We start from the raw sequence: 17436 nt of genomic DNA on the forward strand, positions 1-17436 counted from the left end.
TTGGTGAAAACTGCTTAAAATTTGCGGACATATCTAGCTCACAACCTCCATTTAGCATACCACCCCATTGACCTAGTAATTCAAAACTTCAAATCAATGTAGCAACAACCACAAACACAATTCTCTCGCCTGCCCTAGTTAAATCTTTTCATTGGAGCTCAAAATAGGACTAATCATCGTTTCAGCATGATAACATTGTGGTTTTTATTTTTTATTTTTGAGAAGGAACATTGTGGGCTTTATCTCTAACCATTTGCCGGTACTAACTCAAATTTCATCTCTATGTACATCCTTGAGACATTCTAAATTAAGGATGTAATTACCTGTTACAGTAATGCCACAATAACAACATCAGTCCTCTTTCTTCAACATGTGCAATCAATAATGGTTGACTGTACTCTACCATTTAGCAGAAATTGAATGATTAATCAAAATTGGCATTGTGAAGGGACATGGTTGCCGCGATCCACTAGAGAGCATAATGTTACATAGAATTAGCTTCTTGTGGTCAGGAAACTAATGCTACAAAATCTGAAGAGCCCTAACAAAAAAAAAAAAAAAAAAGGATATGGAATCAATCTCAATCTAACAACTTCAGAAATCAACAACCAATATCAAAGTTCTGATTGAGAAGTGTCAGAAGAACTATTCCCATTAGGGGTCTTGAAATCAAGTGTATGAAGTGTCTCACCAGGTTTCTGATGTAAATAGGCTCTGCTATCTGTTTAGGGCTCTTTGTTAATTGTTACGAAGCACCATATCTGATATGAATGAATAGATAAGAAAGATTCAACTGCAAATAATATTCACCAAATGACAAAGGCATCAAGAATATATATAAACATGTTGAAATAAAAAATGAAATGCATGGTGACATCAGAGCCAAGTCTGAATGGTGCTTTTAAGTATTGTCAAAAAATGCAGATCTGTGCAAGGTTAGAGAAAACAGTTAACGTTGATACAAGCACACATGTATATATATGGACTCAAATTCTAGCAATTTAGCAGACATGGTCGCAACGGTGACTGGTGGCTGAAACAGAAAATTCAGCATTTTGTTTCCTTTATGAGAACCAGAAGAAATTGAACAAATCATGACATGCCACATCAGTTTGGTGAATGGGACCATCTGCATGGAACTGATGTGTATCATGATTGGCCTAGTTCCAGTATTATGAGCAGAACTGCAGAAGATTTGAACTCCTTATTTAATCATTGCAGCGGGTTCGAGATAGAGAAACAAAGGAACATGGCAAAGGTACAAGGTGGGAAACAGGAACCCCTCTGGCATTTGGTCTCCAATTGTGCTGCCCTGTGGAAGATCTTAGGGTAATTTTTTGATAATCGGTATTAATAATTTATTTCAAAAAAGGGGCACACTCCATGTTTTAAAACTACTACTTAAGACTCTACATCCAAGGCATGTGAGGGGCCTCACTTTTTTTTTTTTTGAAAATTGATACACAAGATCATGGCTTGTCATCATTAAGAAACAGAAATTTTATCAGTTGTGATGAAAGAATAATATAATGATATACAAGAGTTGTGCCAAGCACCCCTAGGTATGGGCTAGCAGTCACTACCTATCTGATTTATTTGTTTACATCCCTTCTTGCTAAGGGAATAATCCCCCAAAAAACTCATTTCAATTTACCCTTTTCCTTGCCAAAGCATCAACTATGCTGTTAGCTAATAGCTGGTCTTTGGGTCCAAGTGTATGTGGCTCTTGGCTCCTAAGTTAAGGATGAAACTTCTCTCATCATATAATTCCAAGACCCTATGCTATTTTTGCACCATCAAACCACTACCTTGGAAATTCTTTCTACCACTAAATTTTAGAGTTCTAAAGATTTAGCCGAAAGGTGGAGTTCAGAATCTAGAGGGAATAGATGGGAAAACATTATAAGTAATAGCATTAAATGCACTATTGTAACGAGGGTAAAATTGTAAAACAAACTTATGAGGAGAATGAATTACTATTAGTAAAGGTGATATTTAATGTATTATTTTTTAAAGGGAAAAAATAGAGGAGATTTAGTATTTATAATACTAGATTCATTGGACAAAATTATCATTGTGAAATTGGGATGCAATTAATTGCATCTTGCTGTTTTTTGTACAAGGTAATTAGATACATGGCTTATGACTTAGAACCAGTGTTGTTAGGCTTGAACCAGACCAGATAGTTCAAGTTGTTCAACTAGTGACATAGAAACCCAGTGAATAAGTTTTTGGGTCCTGGTTAATTGACAGTTTTCATGATCGAAGTGAGTTTACCACCTGATTAAATAGTAAAACCTTTTGCTAAGTGAGCATTCCAGTTTCCTGTCTGGTTCAAGTCCAACAACACCGGTTAGAAATATTTACATTCATATCTATCTATAAGCTTTAACATCAGAAAGGTTGAAAACCTAGTTGGGTGGAAGCAAGGTCAAACCAAGTCAAATTAGACATTCTAATAAGTGGAACAATATCATCATCATCATTCAAGCCTTATCCCTATAATGAGTTGATAAACATACTTGGAGAAGACAACCTATGAAAGAATCATGAGGCGTATGCCTCTAGCACGCCTCATGAAAAAAGACAACCTATTATTGGTTTCTGCCTTTTTATATAAGATGTGCATGAGGCGCATGAGGCATATGCTTCATGCATGCCTCGTGAAAAAAGCGCATGAGGCGTACGCCTCTTGCACCTGAGGTGTACGCCTTAGAGGTGTCAGCGCCTCTGGCATACGCCTCAAGGCGTTTTGGGAGCGCCTCCAGGCGTATGCCTCCCATGCCTTTTAAAACACTGCTCCAAATCTAGAAAGGCTGGAACAAATATTAATAGCAAAAATATTAACAAATAGAGTTAAACTAATTTTGGAAAAATTGGTATCATCATATCAATGTGCTTTTGTCCCAAATAGACAAATAACCAATAGTATATTAATTGTTCATGAGCTGAATAATTCCTTTAAAAAGAAGAAAGGTAGATCAGGGCTAATATCTTGTAAAGTTGATATGGAAAAGGCTTATGACAGAATTGAATGGAAATGCATCAATAGAGTGTTATAGAAATTTGGATTTTATCAAAGACGGATAAAATAGGTGGTGGAATGCATCATAACGATGTCATGCCAAATTCTAATTAAAGGAATTTCTACTAGATCTTTTAGACCAATAAAGGGAATAAGATATAAAGTAACTGCCTTATCTTCCTAAATTTTTGTATTTTATGTGGAAGCATTCACAAGACACTTTAAAATGAAGTTGGGAAGAAAAAGAACAAATTACAAATTGAATTTTATAGAAATGACCAATGATTCCAATACTACAATTTGCAGATAATTTGTATGATTTACATATAAGCAACAACCCAAACATGTCACCATATTAAAGAAACTCTGGAAAAGTATCTTTAGGCATCTGAACAACTCCTAATTTCAACAAATGCACAATGACTTATATGAAGACTCTGGGCCATTCAGGGGTGATTTCTGTGATGGGGACTTCAATGTGAAGATTCTTGGCTCATCTAGTTCTCTTCTCTGAACTGTTCAGCCAGCAAATCCCTGGTACATAAACAAAGATGCTGGAGCAAGAAATTCAGGAAGAAACCCCTTCCTATCGTTTATATCTGTTAGAATGTTAGAGTGATGTTCGGCTGATAAGAGTTCTTATTAGCCCATTCTTATGTTTAACTTATCTTGTAACTGGGCCTGTGTTAATGGGCGTAATCCTGTTTACTGATTTAAGTCATCTGGGTGTCCCATCACTAATCAGGGGCATCCCAGTAATTTCTTGTACCTTGTACTATATTCATATATAAATAATAGCATGGTCGACTGGCAAGTACAGTTCGACATTCACTGCATTTCAGAGGTTCTCTTCTCTTCTTTGCTACTTCGAGTACAGCTCCTAAGATTACATGGTATCAGAGCATTAGCTTCTTCCTGGTTTCAGCCGGCGCACTAGGTTATTTCCAGCAAGTAGTAGCTATCTGGCTACCAAGAGAGGTCTGTATAGGAAAGACCTAGTTGAGGACTGATTTCAACAGTCCTAGCACTAGCCGAAAGGGGGAGAGCCTCTTCTACAGTTGCAGCTTCGGTGCACCAGCAAGACTCTTACAGAACAGTGGTAAAGAGCCCTATTTTCAGGTCGGTTACCAGCCCTACTTCAGCCCTGCACAGCACAGTGGTAAAAACTTACACTGCACAGTTGCAGCCTCAAACTTTTACTTGCTACTGTACCCGAACTGGTTCAGTCCAAGTGAAGTCTATCTAGTGTGCTACCAGCACTATGAACATTTCTATCAGCACTGTGAACACTATGACCACTTCGGCCAGCCCTAAACAGAACCACCTACAGCACTGTGAACAACTCTAGGACTGAAGTCAGGATGTCCTCACTATCCGGTGAAGTTTCCTCTAGAGATAACAGACCTGTCGCAAGGTCCTCAAACCTGGAAAACCCTAATCTGCACAGCTTGCAGATTACAAGTGTGCTGCTGGATGAGTATAACTTCAAAGAGTGGTTCGTCTCAGCAAGGCTGTTCATTACCTCTCGTGATCTCACAGGCTATTTGGATGGAGACAAGAAAGAACCAGAAATTGGCAGTCCTGAATACACCGTGTGGCCTCCATGACTCATCGGGTGGCCAGAACTGTTCATCATTTCCCTACAGCCGCTAAAATTTGGGAGAAAGTATCCAAGACATACGGCCAGAAAAAGAACAATGCTAGAATCTACAGGATGAACCAAGACATTGCAGCCCTAAGGCAAAGAGACATGTCCGTGGCAACATACTTTGCAACATTGGAAGGCCTCTGGGAAGAGCTTGACCATCACTTGATTTTGGATTGGGAAAATGCCAAGGATAAGGAGAGGCATGACAAGTAGATTGAGGAGGGCAGAGCCTTCAAGTTTCTGGCGGGCCTAGACCCTGTATATGAAGGTATAAGGTCATAGATTCTAGGGAGAGATGAATTACCTGAGCTTCACCATGTGTACTACCTGGTGAGGAATGAAGAAGTAAGGAGAAAGGAGATGCAAGTTGACTCCCAGACACAGTCAACAGAACTATCTGGAGAACATTCAGCCCTAGTCTCCACTAAGGGAAATAGATTTTCAGACAAGAAATCCCTCAAGTGTACCCATTGTGGTGGTGAGAAACACACAAAGAAGAAATGTTGGGTCTTGTACCCTCATCTGAAGCCAGCTGATCTGAGAAAGGACAAAAGGCAACATAAGGGCCACACAACAAGTGGGAATCTTGCCACCAACAACAGTAGTGACAACTCAAAGAGTACTCAGACAATGTCCTCTTCCACCACAAGGCAGGCTGCCGACTCCTCTGGACCAAGTACTTTGGGCTTCATAACTAGTGAGGTAGAGGTTCTCAACCGGGCATTAGCCCGTCTGAAGAACAACTCTTTAGCTTCCACCTCTCTTGCCAAATCAGGTACAGCCTCTGCATTTAGTGCAACTAGTTCCATTAATTCTACCACTTGGGTTATTGATTCCGGAGCCACTGACCATATGACACATATGTCCTCCTTATTCTCTTTATATCATTTGTTGTCTGGGCAGGATAAGATGAGAGTAGCTGATGGGTCTCTCTCCACCATCTCGGGAAAGGGGGTGGTTGACCTAAGCAAGGATCTCTCTCTTAAATCAGTCCTACATGTTCCTAGTCTTACCTCAAATCTGTTGTCTGTTTCAAAGCTTACAAAAAATTTGAACTGTAGTATAACTTTTTTTCCTTCTCATTGTGTTTTCCAGGACAGATTGACGAGGAGAACGATTGGGAGTGGTCATGAGTATGGGGGCCTCTACTATTTTGATGCAGATATCAGCTCAGCCCTACAAGCTTCTACTACTACTAGTCCGGAAAGTGTGGAGTCAATAGCTAGGCTGCACTTGTGGCATGCTAGGCTAGGTTGTTTGTCTTTTTCTTTCTTAGCAATGTTGTTTCCAAAATTATGTAAGGGCATTCCAAGTCAGAGTTTAATTTGTGATGTGTGTCAAATGTCAAAACAAAGTAGATCAATGTATCCAATTTCTAGTAATGGAATTCAAGCCCCTTTTGATTTGGTTCATTCTGATGTTTGGGGTCATTCACCCATTGTTTCCATTGATGGCTTCCGTTAATTTATCAGTTTTATTGGCCATTATTCTCGGTGCACTTGGATTTATCTGTTAAAAGGATGTGATGAAGTTCCTCGGATAACTATGATGTTTTGCAAGATGGTTGAAACACAATTTGATAAGAAGATTAAGCAATTCCGTTTAGACAATCCAGCTGAATACTTTGAAAGATCCCTGAACTCATTCATGGAAGACGTAGGCATGTTACACCAATCATCATGTGCTTACACCCCTCAGCAAAATGGGGTTGCTGAGCGCAAGAACATGCACCTATTGGAGACAGCTCGAGCCCTACTTTTCCAGCACAATGTGCCCAAGCAATATTGGTCTCAAGCTGTACTCATTGCATCATACCTGATAAATCGGATGACATCTAAGGTACTGGACTGGGTATGAAAACTCCTTTTTCTGTTTTGTGTCCCACTCTTCCAGATTTTCCTCTTTCCCCACGAGTTTTTGGCTGTACATGCTTCATACATGTGAAAGATCCAAAGAAAACCAAGTTGGATCCCAAGGCTACAAAGGGAATTTTTTTGGGGTATTCTCCTACGCAAAAGGGGTATAAGTGTTATGATCTTGCCTCCAAGAAAAAATGTCACCAGAGATGTAGTCTTTTTTGAGTCTCAACCCTATTTCCAGTCTTCACAGAATCCTCTTCAGGGGGAGACTAGTGGGTTGGAAGAGGATTCTCATTCTCCCTTCTTTTTTGTTCCCTTTTCATCACCTTCCACTACTCCTAGCTGTAACATTCCCAGTCAACCTAGTGAGACTCCCACTGTGCCAGTTACTTCCCTAGATTCAGCTGATGCTTCTGAAGGTTTTAGTAGGCAAGAGAAAGAGATACTTACATACAGTAGAAGGAAGAAGGGCCCTCAACCTCATGATTGCAACCAATTGAACTCAAATCAATCTGTCTTTGCAATCCAAGGTAATTCTGACTCACTAATTCAGATTTGGATCTTCCCATTACTCTCAGTAAGCCTGTTCGTTCTTGTACCACTCGACATCCCATAGCTAATTATGTTTCTTACTTACACTTAACCCCTGCCTATCATTCCTTTGTGTCTGCTCTTTCCTCTGTATGTGTCCCATCCAGGTACTCAGAGGCGACATCTGATCCAAGGTGGAAAGAAGCCATGAATGAAGAGATGAAAGCCCTAATGAAAGCAAGAACGTGGGAATTGGTGGACCTGCCAGAGGGGAAAGGCACTGTTGCGTGCAAGTGGGTATTCACAGTAAAGCACAGGGAAGATGGGTCAATTGAGAGGTACAAGGCCAGACTTGTGGCAAAGGGATTTACACAAAAGGAAGGAATTGACTACAAGGAAACCTTTGCCCTAGTAGCAAAGCTCAACACAATCAGGGTTCTACTGTCACTAGCAGCAAAATTCTCTTGGGAACTTCATCAGCTAGATGTGAAGAATTCCTTCCTAAATGGTGATCTTCATGAAGAGGTATTCATGGAACCCCCACCTGGATATGATGTTGGAAAGAAGGTGTGTAAACTAAGGAAAGCATTATATGGTTTGAAGCAGTCTCCCCGGGCATGGTTTGAGAGACTTTGTATGGCCATGAAGAAAGTGGGGTACACTCGGAGCATTGCAGATCATACGTTGTTTACAAGGAGACAGGATGGCAAACTTACAACACTCTATTGTTTATGTGGATGATATGGTGATTACTGGAAATGGTGTGAAAGAGATGAAGAGACTGAAGGAGTTCTTAGCTTCAGAATTTGAGATCAAAGACCTGGGAAATCTGAGATATTTTCTTGGCATTGAAGTTTCTAGATCAAGAGAAGAAATCTACATATCTCAACGAAAATATGTGCTAGATCTCCTAGAGGAAATAGGCATGATGGGGTGCAGGCCAGCAGACACTCCAATAGAACCGAACCATGAATTACAAAAATCAATGGGTGAGGAATACTGTGATAAAGAAAGGTACCAAGAATTGGTAGGAAAACGGATATACTTATCCCTTACTCGGCTAGACATTGCCTATGCGGTGCATGTTGTCAGTCAATTCATGCACTCACCAAAGACCCCTCGTATGAGAGCAGTGGAAAGAATTCTCAGATACTTGAAGACTTGCCCAGGGAAAGGAATTCTATTCAGGAAAAACAGCAGACTTGAAATTGAAGCCTACACTGATATTGATTGGGCTGGGCCTGTTGGAGACAGAAAATCAACCTCAGGTTACTATACATTCTTGAGAGGAAACCTAGTCACATGGCACAGTAAGAAGCAAAATGTTGTGGCTAGATCAAGTGCAGAAGCATAATACCGAGCTATGGCACACGGGGTTGCTGAACTCTTATGGCTCAGAACTCTTCTTAATGAGCTTGGTATCAAGACTAAGGGTCCTCTCAGGCTGTATTGTGATAATAAAGCTGCTATCAACATTGCCAACAATCCCGTGCAGCATGACAGGACAAAACATATTGAAATTGATCGACACTTTGTCAGAGAGAGAATTATTTCAGGGGAACTCTGTGTGCCTTATACTCCATCAGAGATGCAAATTGCAGATGTATTAACTAAAGGGCTGGCAACAACAAAGTTCAGGGACATACTTGTGTTAGACAGTTTTGTATGCCCTTAGCTTCAATCAGAATGATGTACTTTATGAGTTTATTGTAAATAAATAAAGATACATATTTGATTCATGTTCCCTTGGTATGTTTCTGTGTAATACCCTTAAACTGGACAGTTAATGAGACTCGTGTTAGTTTAGAATGTTCACAGCCAGTGGGTTGGTCTGGGGAGACCTATCCTGACAAGGCTGACACTGTGGTGCCACCAAGTCGGTTGGGGTGGCCTGTCTCAGCTGCCAGGGTGAGACCCTAGGCACATACAGTGTAGGATTAATTGAATCATTGAACTGGACCAGATTTCCAGTATTGCCCTGGACCTTGGAGATTGATGGGCAAAACTGGAAAGTTACACCCGACCCCTAGACTCGATTATGATATTGCACTAGGTGTCGGATTGAGCTATCTTTGATGTACCAATCAGTGAGATCCTTAGCGGGGGTCAAAACCTGGGTATGTTGGGACAGTCCGAGAATTCATCTGAGTGGGTGATCATAGTGACAGGATCAGCCCCTTTGTCGGACAAAGGTAATGATCGGGGATGCACTCTCACTGATGGAAACCAAGACTGCCCCGGCAGCCGATTTCAACCGTTGAGATTTGTTTTGCAAAATATATTTTATATAAGATATAAAAGTATATATATGGTTTCTAAAATGTTTGCAAGAAGGTTTTAATTCCCGGGATCCATATAAGTGGAGAGTGCAACACTGTTCCTTGCAGCCGAGGGAGAGGTCCTCTCTTGTCGGGCAGTGTATGATCATTATGGGCTGAGAGGTTAAGTGTAAGACCATTGAGGATAACACCTGATGGGCTAATCTTGCATCTGCCCACAGTCCCTGGGTGTTACAAGGTGGCTTGGCCCAGGGACCACTTAGTGTAAGTGTTGGGCCCATAGAGCCCATTTGATGGGTTTCAGGGGGTACACTGTCTTCAGTAGTGCGTTCGGCCAGGCCTTGTAACAAAGGCTGGGCTGAACCCATGTGGCTGATGTGTAGATCAATGCTTGGGTCCCACGCCATACAAGGAAGCCCAACTGGGCAACAGTTTGGAAGGTTTTTTGAGTACATAACCTTAAATGGGCCTTAAGCCCATTTCGAACTGGGCTTGATTTGATCAGTCATCTAAAGGGGGCGAATTCTGAAGTGGGTCAGCTAAAAGGATTGGGCTTAGACCCTATCCACTCAGAGAGTCCAAGATCTAAATAAGATTTAGATCTGGAAACCTCCTAATTAGATTAGGAGATAGCTGATCTGATCTGCAGATAAGATAAGGATTATCCCTTATCACTAAGGGACTTCTAATCCAAATATGATTTGGATTAGCAACTCCTAATCTGATTAGGAGCTGATCCCTTTAAGATTATAAAAGGGGAAGGGGGCGGCAGCCTTGAAGAACACAACAACATCAATAGCATTCTTCTCTTTAAAGAAAGAGAGATTGAGAGATTTCCTGCATACTGCGAATTCTCTTCTGCCACCACCTTCCTGCCATTGCCATTCCTTCAGTTCGATCTCCAGTTCTTGGGAGCAATCAAGATTGGATCTTGATTTCAATCTTTTGGGAAAAGATTGGTTGGAGCTGTACTCACAAGCCGTCCAGTTGATTCTTGTGAAGGGTCAAGTTCTTTTGAAGAACGTTGCTGATTCTGCTCCATCCTGCACTGCGCCATCTTTAGTGGGAGCAGATTTTGGATCCTTCCTTGGGCGTGAACACCTCCATTGGGAGATAGTATTTCTCCGTATCAGGTATAATCCTCTCCCACTCCTTTTGGTTCAGATCTGGTTCAGTTTATGGTTCAAGATTGATCCTTGAAAATATGATTTTCTAAATAGGGAATACGATTCCCAGTTGAAGGGAGAGATAAATTTTTGAAATTCGCCCCTTATTCCGCAATCTTTGGGCGTCCATAGGATGGATCTCTCATCCCTTCAACTTGGCAAGCTAAGCATGATTGATATCCATGCTTAGCTTGAGGGGGAGTGTTAGAATGTTAGAGTGATGTTCGGCTGATAAGAGTTCTTATTAGCCCATTCTTATGTTTAACTTATCTTGTAACTGGGCCTATGTTAATGGGCCTAATCCTGTTTACTGATTTAAGTCATCTGGGTGTCCCATCACTAATCAGAGGCATCTCAGTAATTTCTTGTACCTTGTACTATATTCATATATAAATAATAGCATGGTCGACTGGCAAGTACAGTTCGACATTCATTGCATTTCAGAGGTTCTCTTCTCTTCTTTGCTATTTCGAGTACAGCTCCTAAGATTACTGAAAGCTGAACCACTGTAGTTGAAGTAGCAGAGAAGAGGAGAAGAAGAAGAGATGCTGAAAGTGTCGAACTGTCCTAGCCAGTCGACCAGTTCTTTATTTATAGATGAATATAGTACAAGGTACAAGAAATTACTGGGATGCCCCTGATTAGTGATGGGACACCCAGATGACTTAAATCATTAAACAGGATTAGGCCCATTAACATAAGCCCAGTTACAAGATAAGTTAAACATAAGAATGGGCTAATAAGAACTCTTATCAGCCGAACATCACTCTAACATTCTAACACTCCCCCTCAAGCTAAGCATAGATATCAATCATGTTTAGCTTGCCAAGTATGTCCCTGAACTTCGTTGATGCCAGCCCTTTAGTTAATACATCTGCAATCTGCATCTCTGATGGAGTATAAGGCACACAGAGTTCTCCTGAAATAATTCTCTCTCTGACAAAGTGTCGATCAATTTCAATATGTTTTGTCCTGTCATGCTGCACAGGATTGTTGGCAATGTTGATAGCAGCTTTATTATCACAATACAGCTTGAGAGGACCCTCTGTCTTGATACCAAGCTCATTAAGGAGAGTCCTGAGCCATAAGAGTTCAGCAACCCCGTGTGCCATAGCCCGGTATTCTGCTTCTGCACTTGATCTAGCCACAACATTCTGCTTCTTACTACGCCATGTGACTAGGTTTCCTCCCAAGAATGTACAGTATCCTGAGGTTGATTTTCTGTCTCCAACAGACCCAGCCCAATCAGCATCAGTGTAGGCTTCAATTTCAAGTCTGCTGTTTTTTCTGAATAAAATTCCTTTCCCTGGGCAAGTCTTCAAGTATCTGAGGATTCTTTCCACTGCTCTCATACGAGGGGTCTTTGGTGAGTGCATGAATTGACTGACAACATGCACTGCATAGGCAATGTCTGGCCGAGTAAGGGATAAGTATATCAGTTTTCCTACCAACTTTTGGTACCTTTCCTTATCACAGTATTCTTCACCCATTGATTCTTGTAATCCATGGCTTGGTTCTATTGGAGTGTCTGCTGGCCTACACCCCATCATGCCTGTTTCCTCTAGGAGATCTAGCACATACTTTCTTTGACATATGTAGATTCCTTCTCTTGACCTAGCAACTTCAATTCCAAGAAAGTATCTCAGATTTCCCAGGTCTTTGATCTCAAACTCTGAAGCTAAGAACTCCTTCAGCCTCTTCATCTCTCTCACATCATTTCCAGTAATCACCATATCATCCACATACACAATGAGTGCTGTAAGTTTGTCATCCTGTCTCCTTGTAAACAATGTATGATCTGCACTGCTCTGAGTGTACCCTACTTTCTTCATGGCCAAACAAAGTCTCTCAAACCATGCCCGGGGAGATTGCTTCAAACCATATAATGCTTTCCTTAGTTTACATACCTTCTTTCCAACATCATATCCAGGTGGGGGTTCCATGAATACCTCTTCATGAAGATCACCATTTAGGAAGGCATTCTTCACATCCAGCTGATGAAGTTCCCAAGAGAATTTTGCTGCTAGTGACAGTAGAACCCTGATTGTGTTGAGCTTTGCTACTGGGGCAAAGGTTTCCTTGTAGTCAATTCCTTCCTTCTGTGTAAACCCCTTTGCCACGAGTCTGGCCTTGTACCTCTCAACTGACCCATCTTCCCTGTGCTTTACTGTGAATACCCACTTGCACCCAACAGTGCCTTTCCCTTCTGGCAGGTCCACCAATTCCCATGTCCTTGCTTTCATTAGGGCTTTCATCTCCTCATTCATGGCTTCTTTCCACCTTGGATCCCGCCTCTGAATACCTGGAAGGGACACATACAGAGGAAAGAGCAGACACAAAGGAATGATAGGCAGGGGATAAGTGTGAGTAAAAAACATAATCGGCTATGGGATGCCGAGTGGTACAAGAACGAACAGGTTTACGGAGAGCAATAGGAAGATCCAAATCTGAATTGAGTGAATCAGAATTACCTTGGATTGCAGAGACAGATTGATCTGAGTTCAACTGGTTGCAATCATGAGGTTGAGGGGCCTTCTTCCTTCTACTGTATGTAAGTATCTCTTTCTCTTGTTTACTGGAACCTTCAGAAGTATCAGCCGAATCTGGAGAAGCAACTGGCACAGTGGAAGTCTCACTAGGTTGACCCGGAATGTTATAGCTAGTAGTAGTGGAAGGTGCTGAAATGGGAACAAAAAGGAAGGGAGAATGAGAATCCTCTTCCAACCCACTACTCTCCCCCTGAAGAGGATTCTGAGAAGACTCGAAATAGGGTTGAAACTCAAAAAAGACTACATCCCTGGTGACATATTTTTTCTTGGAGACAGGATCATAACACTTATACCCTTTCTGCGTAGGAGAGTACCCCAAAAATATTCCCTTTGTAGCCTTAGGATCCAGCTTGGTCTTCTTTGGATCTTTCACATGTATGAAGCATGTACAACCAAAAACCCGCGGGGGAAGAGGAAATTCTGGAAGAGTGGGACACAAAACAGAGAAAGGGGTCTTCATACCCAGTACCTTAGATGGCATCCGATTTATCAGGTATGATGCAGTGAGAACAGCTTGAGACCAATATTGCTTGGGCACATTGTGCTGGAAAAGAAGGGCTCGAGCTGTCTCCAATAGATGTCTGTTCTTGCGCTCAGCGACCCCATTTTGCTGAGGGGTGTAAGCACACGATGATTGATGTAACATGCCTGCATCTTCCATGAATGAGTTCAGGGATCTTTCAAAGTATTCAGCTGCATTGTCTGAACGGAATTGCTTGATCTTTTTATCAAATTGTGTTTCAACCATCTTGCAAAACATCATAGTTATCCGGGGAACTTCTTCACGTCCTTTCAATAGATAAATCCAAGTGCACCGAGAATAATGGTCAATAAAACTGATGAAGTAACGGAAGCCATCAATGGAAACAATGGGTGAAGGACCCCAAACATCAGAATGAACCAAGTCAAAAGGGGCTTGAATTTCATTACTAGAAATTGGATACATTGATCTACATTGTTTTGACATTTGACACACATCACAAATTAAACTTTGACTCGAAATGCCCTTACATAATTCGGGAAACAACATTGCTAAGGAAGAAAAGGACAAATGACCTAGCCTAGCATGCCACAAGTGCAGCCTAGCTATTGACTCCACACTCTCCGGACTAGTAGTAGAAGCTTGCATGGCTGAGCTGACATCTTCATCAAAGTAGTAGAGGCCCCCATACTCATGACCACTCCCAATCGTTCTCCTCGTCAATCTGTCTTGGAAGACACAATGAGAAGGAAAGAAAGTTATACTGCAGTTCAAGTTTTTTGTAAGCTTTGAAACAGACAACAGATTTGAGGTAAGACTAGGAACATGTAGGACTGATTTAAGAGAGAGATCCTTGCTTAGGTCAACCACCCCCTTTCCAGAGATGGTGGAGAGGGACCCATCAGCTACTCTCATCTTATCCTGGCCAGACAACAAATGATATGTGGAGAATAAGGAGGACATATGTGTCATATGGTCAGTGGCTCCGGAATCAATCACCCAAGAGGTAGAATTAATGGAACTAGATGCACTAAATGCAGAGGCTGTACCTGATTTGGCAAGAGAGGTGGAAGCTAAAGAATTGTTCTTCAGACGGGCTAATGCCCGACTGAGAATCTCTACCTCACTAGCTGTGAAGCCCAAAGTACTTGGTCCAGAGGAGTCGGCAGCCTGCCTTGCGGTGGAAGATGACACTGTCTGAATACTCTGTGAGTTGTCACTACTGTTGTTGGTGGCAAGATTCCCACTTGCTATGTGGCTCTTCTGTTGCCTTTTGTCCTTTCTCAGAGCAGCTGGCTTCAGATGAGGGTACAGGACCCAACATTTCTCCTTTGTGTGTTTCTCACCACCACAATGTGTACACTTGAGGGACTTCTTGTCTGAAAATCTATTCCCCTTAGTGGAGACTAAGGCTGAATGCTCTCCAGGTTGTTCTGTTGATTGTGTCTGGGAGTCAACTTGCATCTCCTTTCTCCTTACTTCTTCATTCCTCACCAGGTAGTAGACATGGTGAAGCTCAGGTAATTCATCTCTCCCTAGAATCTGTGACCTTATACCTTCATATACAGGGTCAAGACCCGCCAGAAACTTGAAGGCTCTGCCCTCCTCAATCTGCTTATCATGCCTCCCCTTATCATTAGCATTTTCCCAATCCAAAATCAAATGGTGGTCAAGCTCTTCCCAGAGGCCTTCCAGTGTTGCAAAGTAGGTTGCCACGGACATGTCTCCTTGCCTTAGGGCTGCAATGTCTTGGTTCAGCCTGTAGATTCTAGCATTGTTCTTTTTCTGGCCATATGTCTTAGATACTTTCTCCCAAATTTTAGCAGCTGTGGGGAAGTGATGAACAGTTCTGGCCACCCTAGGAGTCATAGAGGCCAGCAACCAAGACATGACTGTGGCATTTTCCTTACGCCACACGGTGTATTCAGGACTGCCAATTTCTGGTTGTTTCTTGTCTCCATCCAAATAACCAGTGAGGTCACGAGAGGTAATAAACAGTCTTGCTGAGACAGACCACTCTCTAAAGTTATATTCATCCAATAGCACACTTGTAATCTGCAAGCTATGCAGATTAGGGTTCTCCAGGTTTGAAGACCTTATAAGAGGTCTGTTATCTTTAGAAGAAACTTCACTGGATAGTGATGACATCCTGACTTCGGTCAAGGAGTTGTTTACAGTACTGTTGGTGGTTCTGGTTAGGGCTGGCCGAAGTAGTCACAGAGTTCACAGTGCTGATAGCACACAGGATAGGCTTCACTTGGACTAAACCAGTTCGGGTACAGCAGCAAGAAAAAAAAATTCTGTAACTGAACCAGTTCACAGAGCTGGAGTAGGGCTGGTAACCGACCTGGAAATGATCAGTAACTGAAGTCGCCACAGTCTTGTAAAGGTTTTTTCTGAACCAGTTCTGATGCAGGTTCTGTTACAGCAGCTAAAAGTGTTCTGGGCTAGTAACCGACCTGTGCTATGTAGACTCCACTTTGCACTTCGAGTACTGCTACTGTAAAGGGAGTTTCCCTCCTTACAGACAACACTAGGACTGCTGAAATCAGTCCTCAACTAGGTCTGTCCTATACAGACCTCTTCTTAGCAGCCGAATAGCTGCTAACTACTAGAAACTAGTAGGACTCCAGCTTCAGGGTCTTACCTCCCTTGCGCCCTACAACCAAGGGAAACCCTAGGTCGAACCTTGTGTTGTTCTCCTGCAACCCTAGGGTTTCACAGCAGCAACCCAGATAAAAAAAAGGTGAACTACAGCAAGAAAGATGAGATGGCGTCAGCAGTAACCAGGAAAGTGCTCAATGCTCTGATACCATGAAAGCTGAACCACTGTAGTTGAAGTAGCAGAGAAGAGGAGAAGAAGAAGAGATGCTGAAAGTGTCGAACTGTCCTAGCCAGTCGACCAGTTCTTTATTTATAGATGAATATAGTACAAGGTACAAGAAATTACTGGGATGCCCCTGATTAGTGATGGGACACCCAGATGACTTAAATCATTAAACAGGATTAGGCCCATTAACATAAGCCCAGTTACAAGATAAGTTAAACATAAGAATGGGCTAATAAGAACTCTTATCAGCCGAACATCACTCTAACATTCTAACAATTACAATATCAAATGGAGATGCTATACATCTCTAAATGCCCTCTTTGGGACTTCCTCTTCCAAAAAATACAGAAGAAAAAGGAAAGTACGTTGACCTTCCAGCCAGTACACAAGAAAAATGACTGCTCAAGGTTCAGTCAACAAAGCCCCGATACACAAATGAAGGTGCTGGAGATGTTATTGCATTTCTTGATGATGCCCCCTTTGGGATTCTCTCCTAAAAGCACAGAAGAAAAGGCAAGTATTTGACCTTCCAGAGAGTACTTGAAGAAATAACCATTCTATGGAGATGGTTACCCTAAAGTCATCTTTCATGCAGAGGCATCATGGTCCCTCTAGCTTTAATAGGTTCCTCCTTGAGGTAACTTCTACTCCATTCTTGACATAAAATGACTTTATTTAAGCTGATATTAAATTGTCAATTTATTGTTCTGGTGCAGTATGAGAAGCCACTGGTTACTACAAAGGAAGAATTTGGAAGAAGAAAACAGAAAAATGGTACCTTATAATCTACAGATAACGTAAGAGCTGGTCAGCTGAAGAATTCCTTAACCTGCAGCTCTGTCCAAGGTGAACATCACCAAAAACATACCTGGGACACCACATACCTTATGAAGATAATTTCCTTGTGCTTAATTTTAATGAAAAAAATGGAAGATAAAGCAACCTGTATTCACAGTGCTCAGGCCAGGCACATCGAGCTTTCCCATAATCCCAATAACAGTCTTCATTCCTTAAGGGTCCTCTCTTATCTGTTCAAGGATGATTATGTGGAATGATTTCATATGAAAG

At 41.8% G+C, this 17436-nt stretch overlaps 1 protein-coding gene across 16 annotated transcripts in view; it reads right to left on the bottom strand.

Annotated features, from left to right (window-relative positions):
• Positions 1-265: 265 nt before the first annotated feature.
• Positions 266-17436, bottom strand: part of PSAT1 (phospholipid sterol acyl transferase 1) — a 129653-nt gene continuing 112482 nt past the window's right edge. For 7 of the 16 annotated variants that reach the window (XM_088894913.1, XM_088894900.1, XM_088894905.1 and 4 more), the window contains 4 exons: positions 17312-17396; positions 17147-17236; positions 692-761; positions 266-541 (listed from right to left, as the gene is read on the bottom strand). In XM_088894913.1, the coding sequence (XP_088751039.1) occupies positions 17155-17236; positions 17312-17396 (167 nt within the window). In that variant the 3' untranslated portion in view covers positions 266-541; positions 692-761; positions 17147-17154. Of the gene's footprint in view, positions 542-691; positions 794-17146; positions 17237-17311; positions 17397-17436 lie in introns of all 16 variants that reach the window. The other 9 variants (XM_088894908.1, XM_088894911.1, XM_088894902.1 and 6 more) reach the window with 6 other exon arrangements.

The sequence above is a fragment of the Nelumbo nucifera genome, chromosome 1 (genome assembly GCF_055504915.1).
Source record: "Nelumbo nucifera cultivar China Antique chromosome 1, China Antique-T2T, whole genome shotgun sequence".
In the NCBI taxonomy this organism is placed as follows: Eukaryota; Viridiplantae; Streptophyta; class Magnoliopsida; order Proteales; family Nelumbonaceae; genus Nelumbo; species Nelumbo nucifera.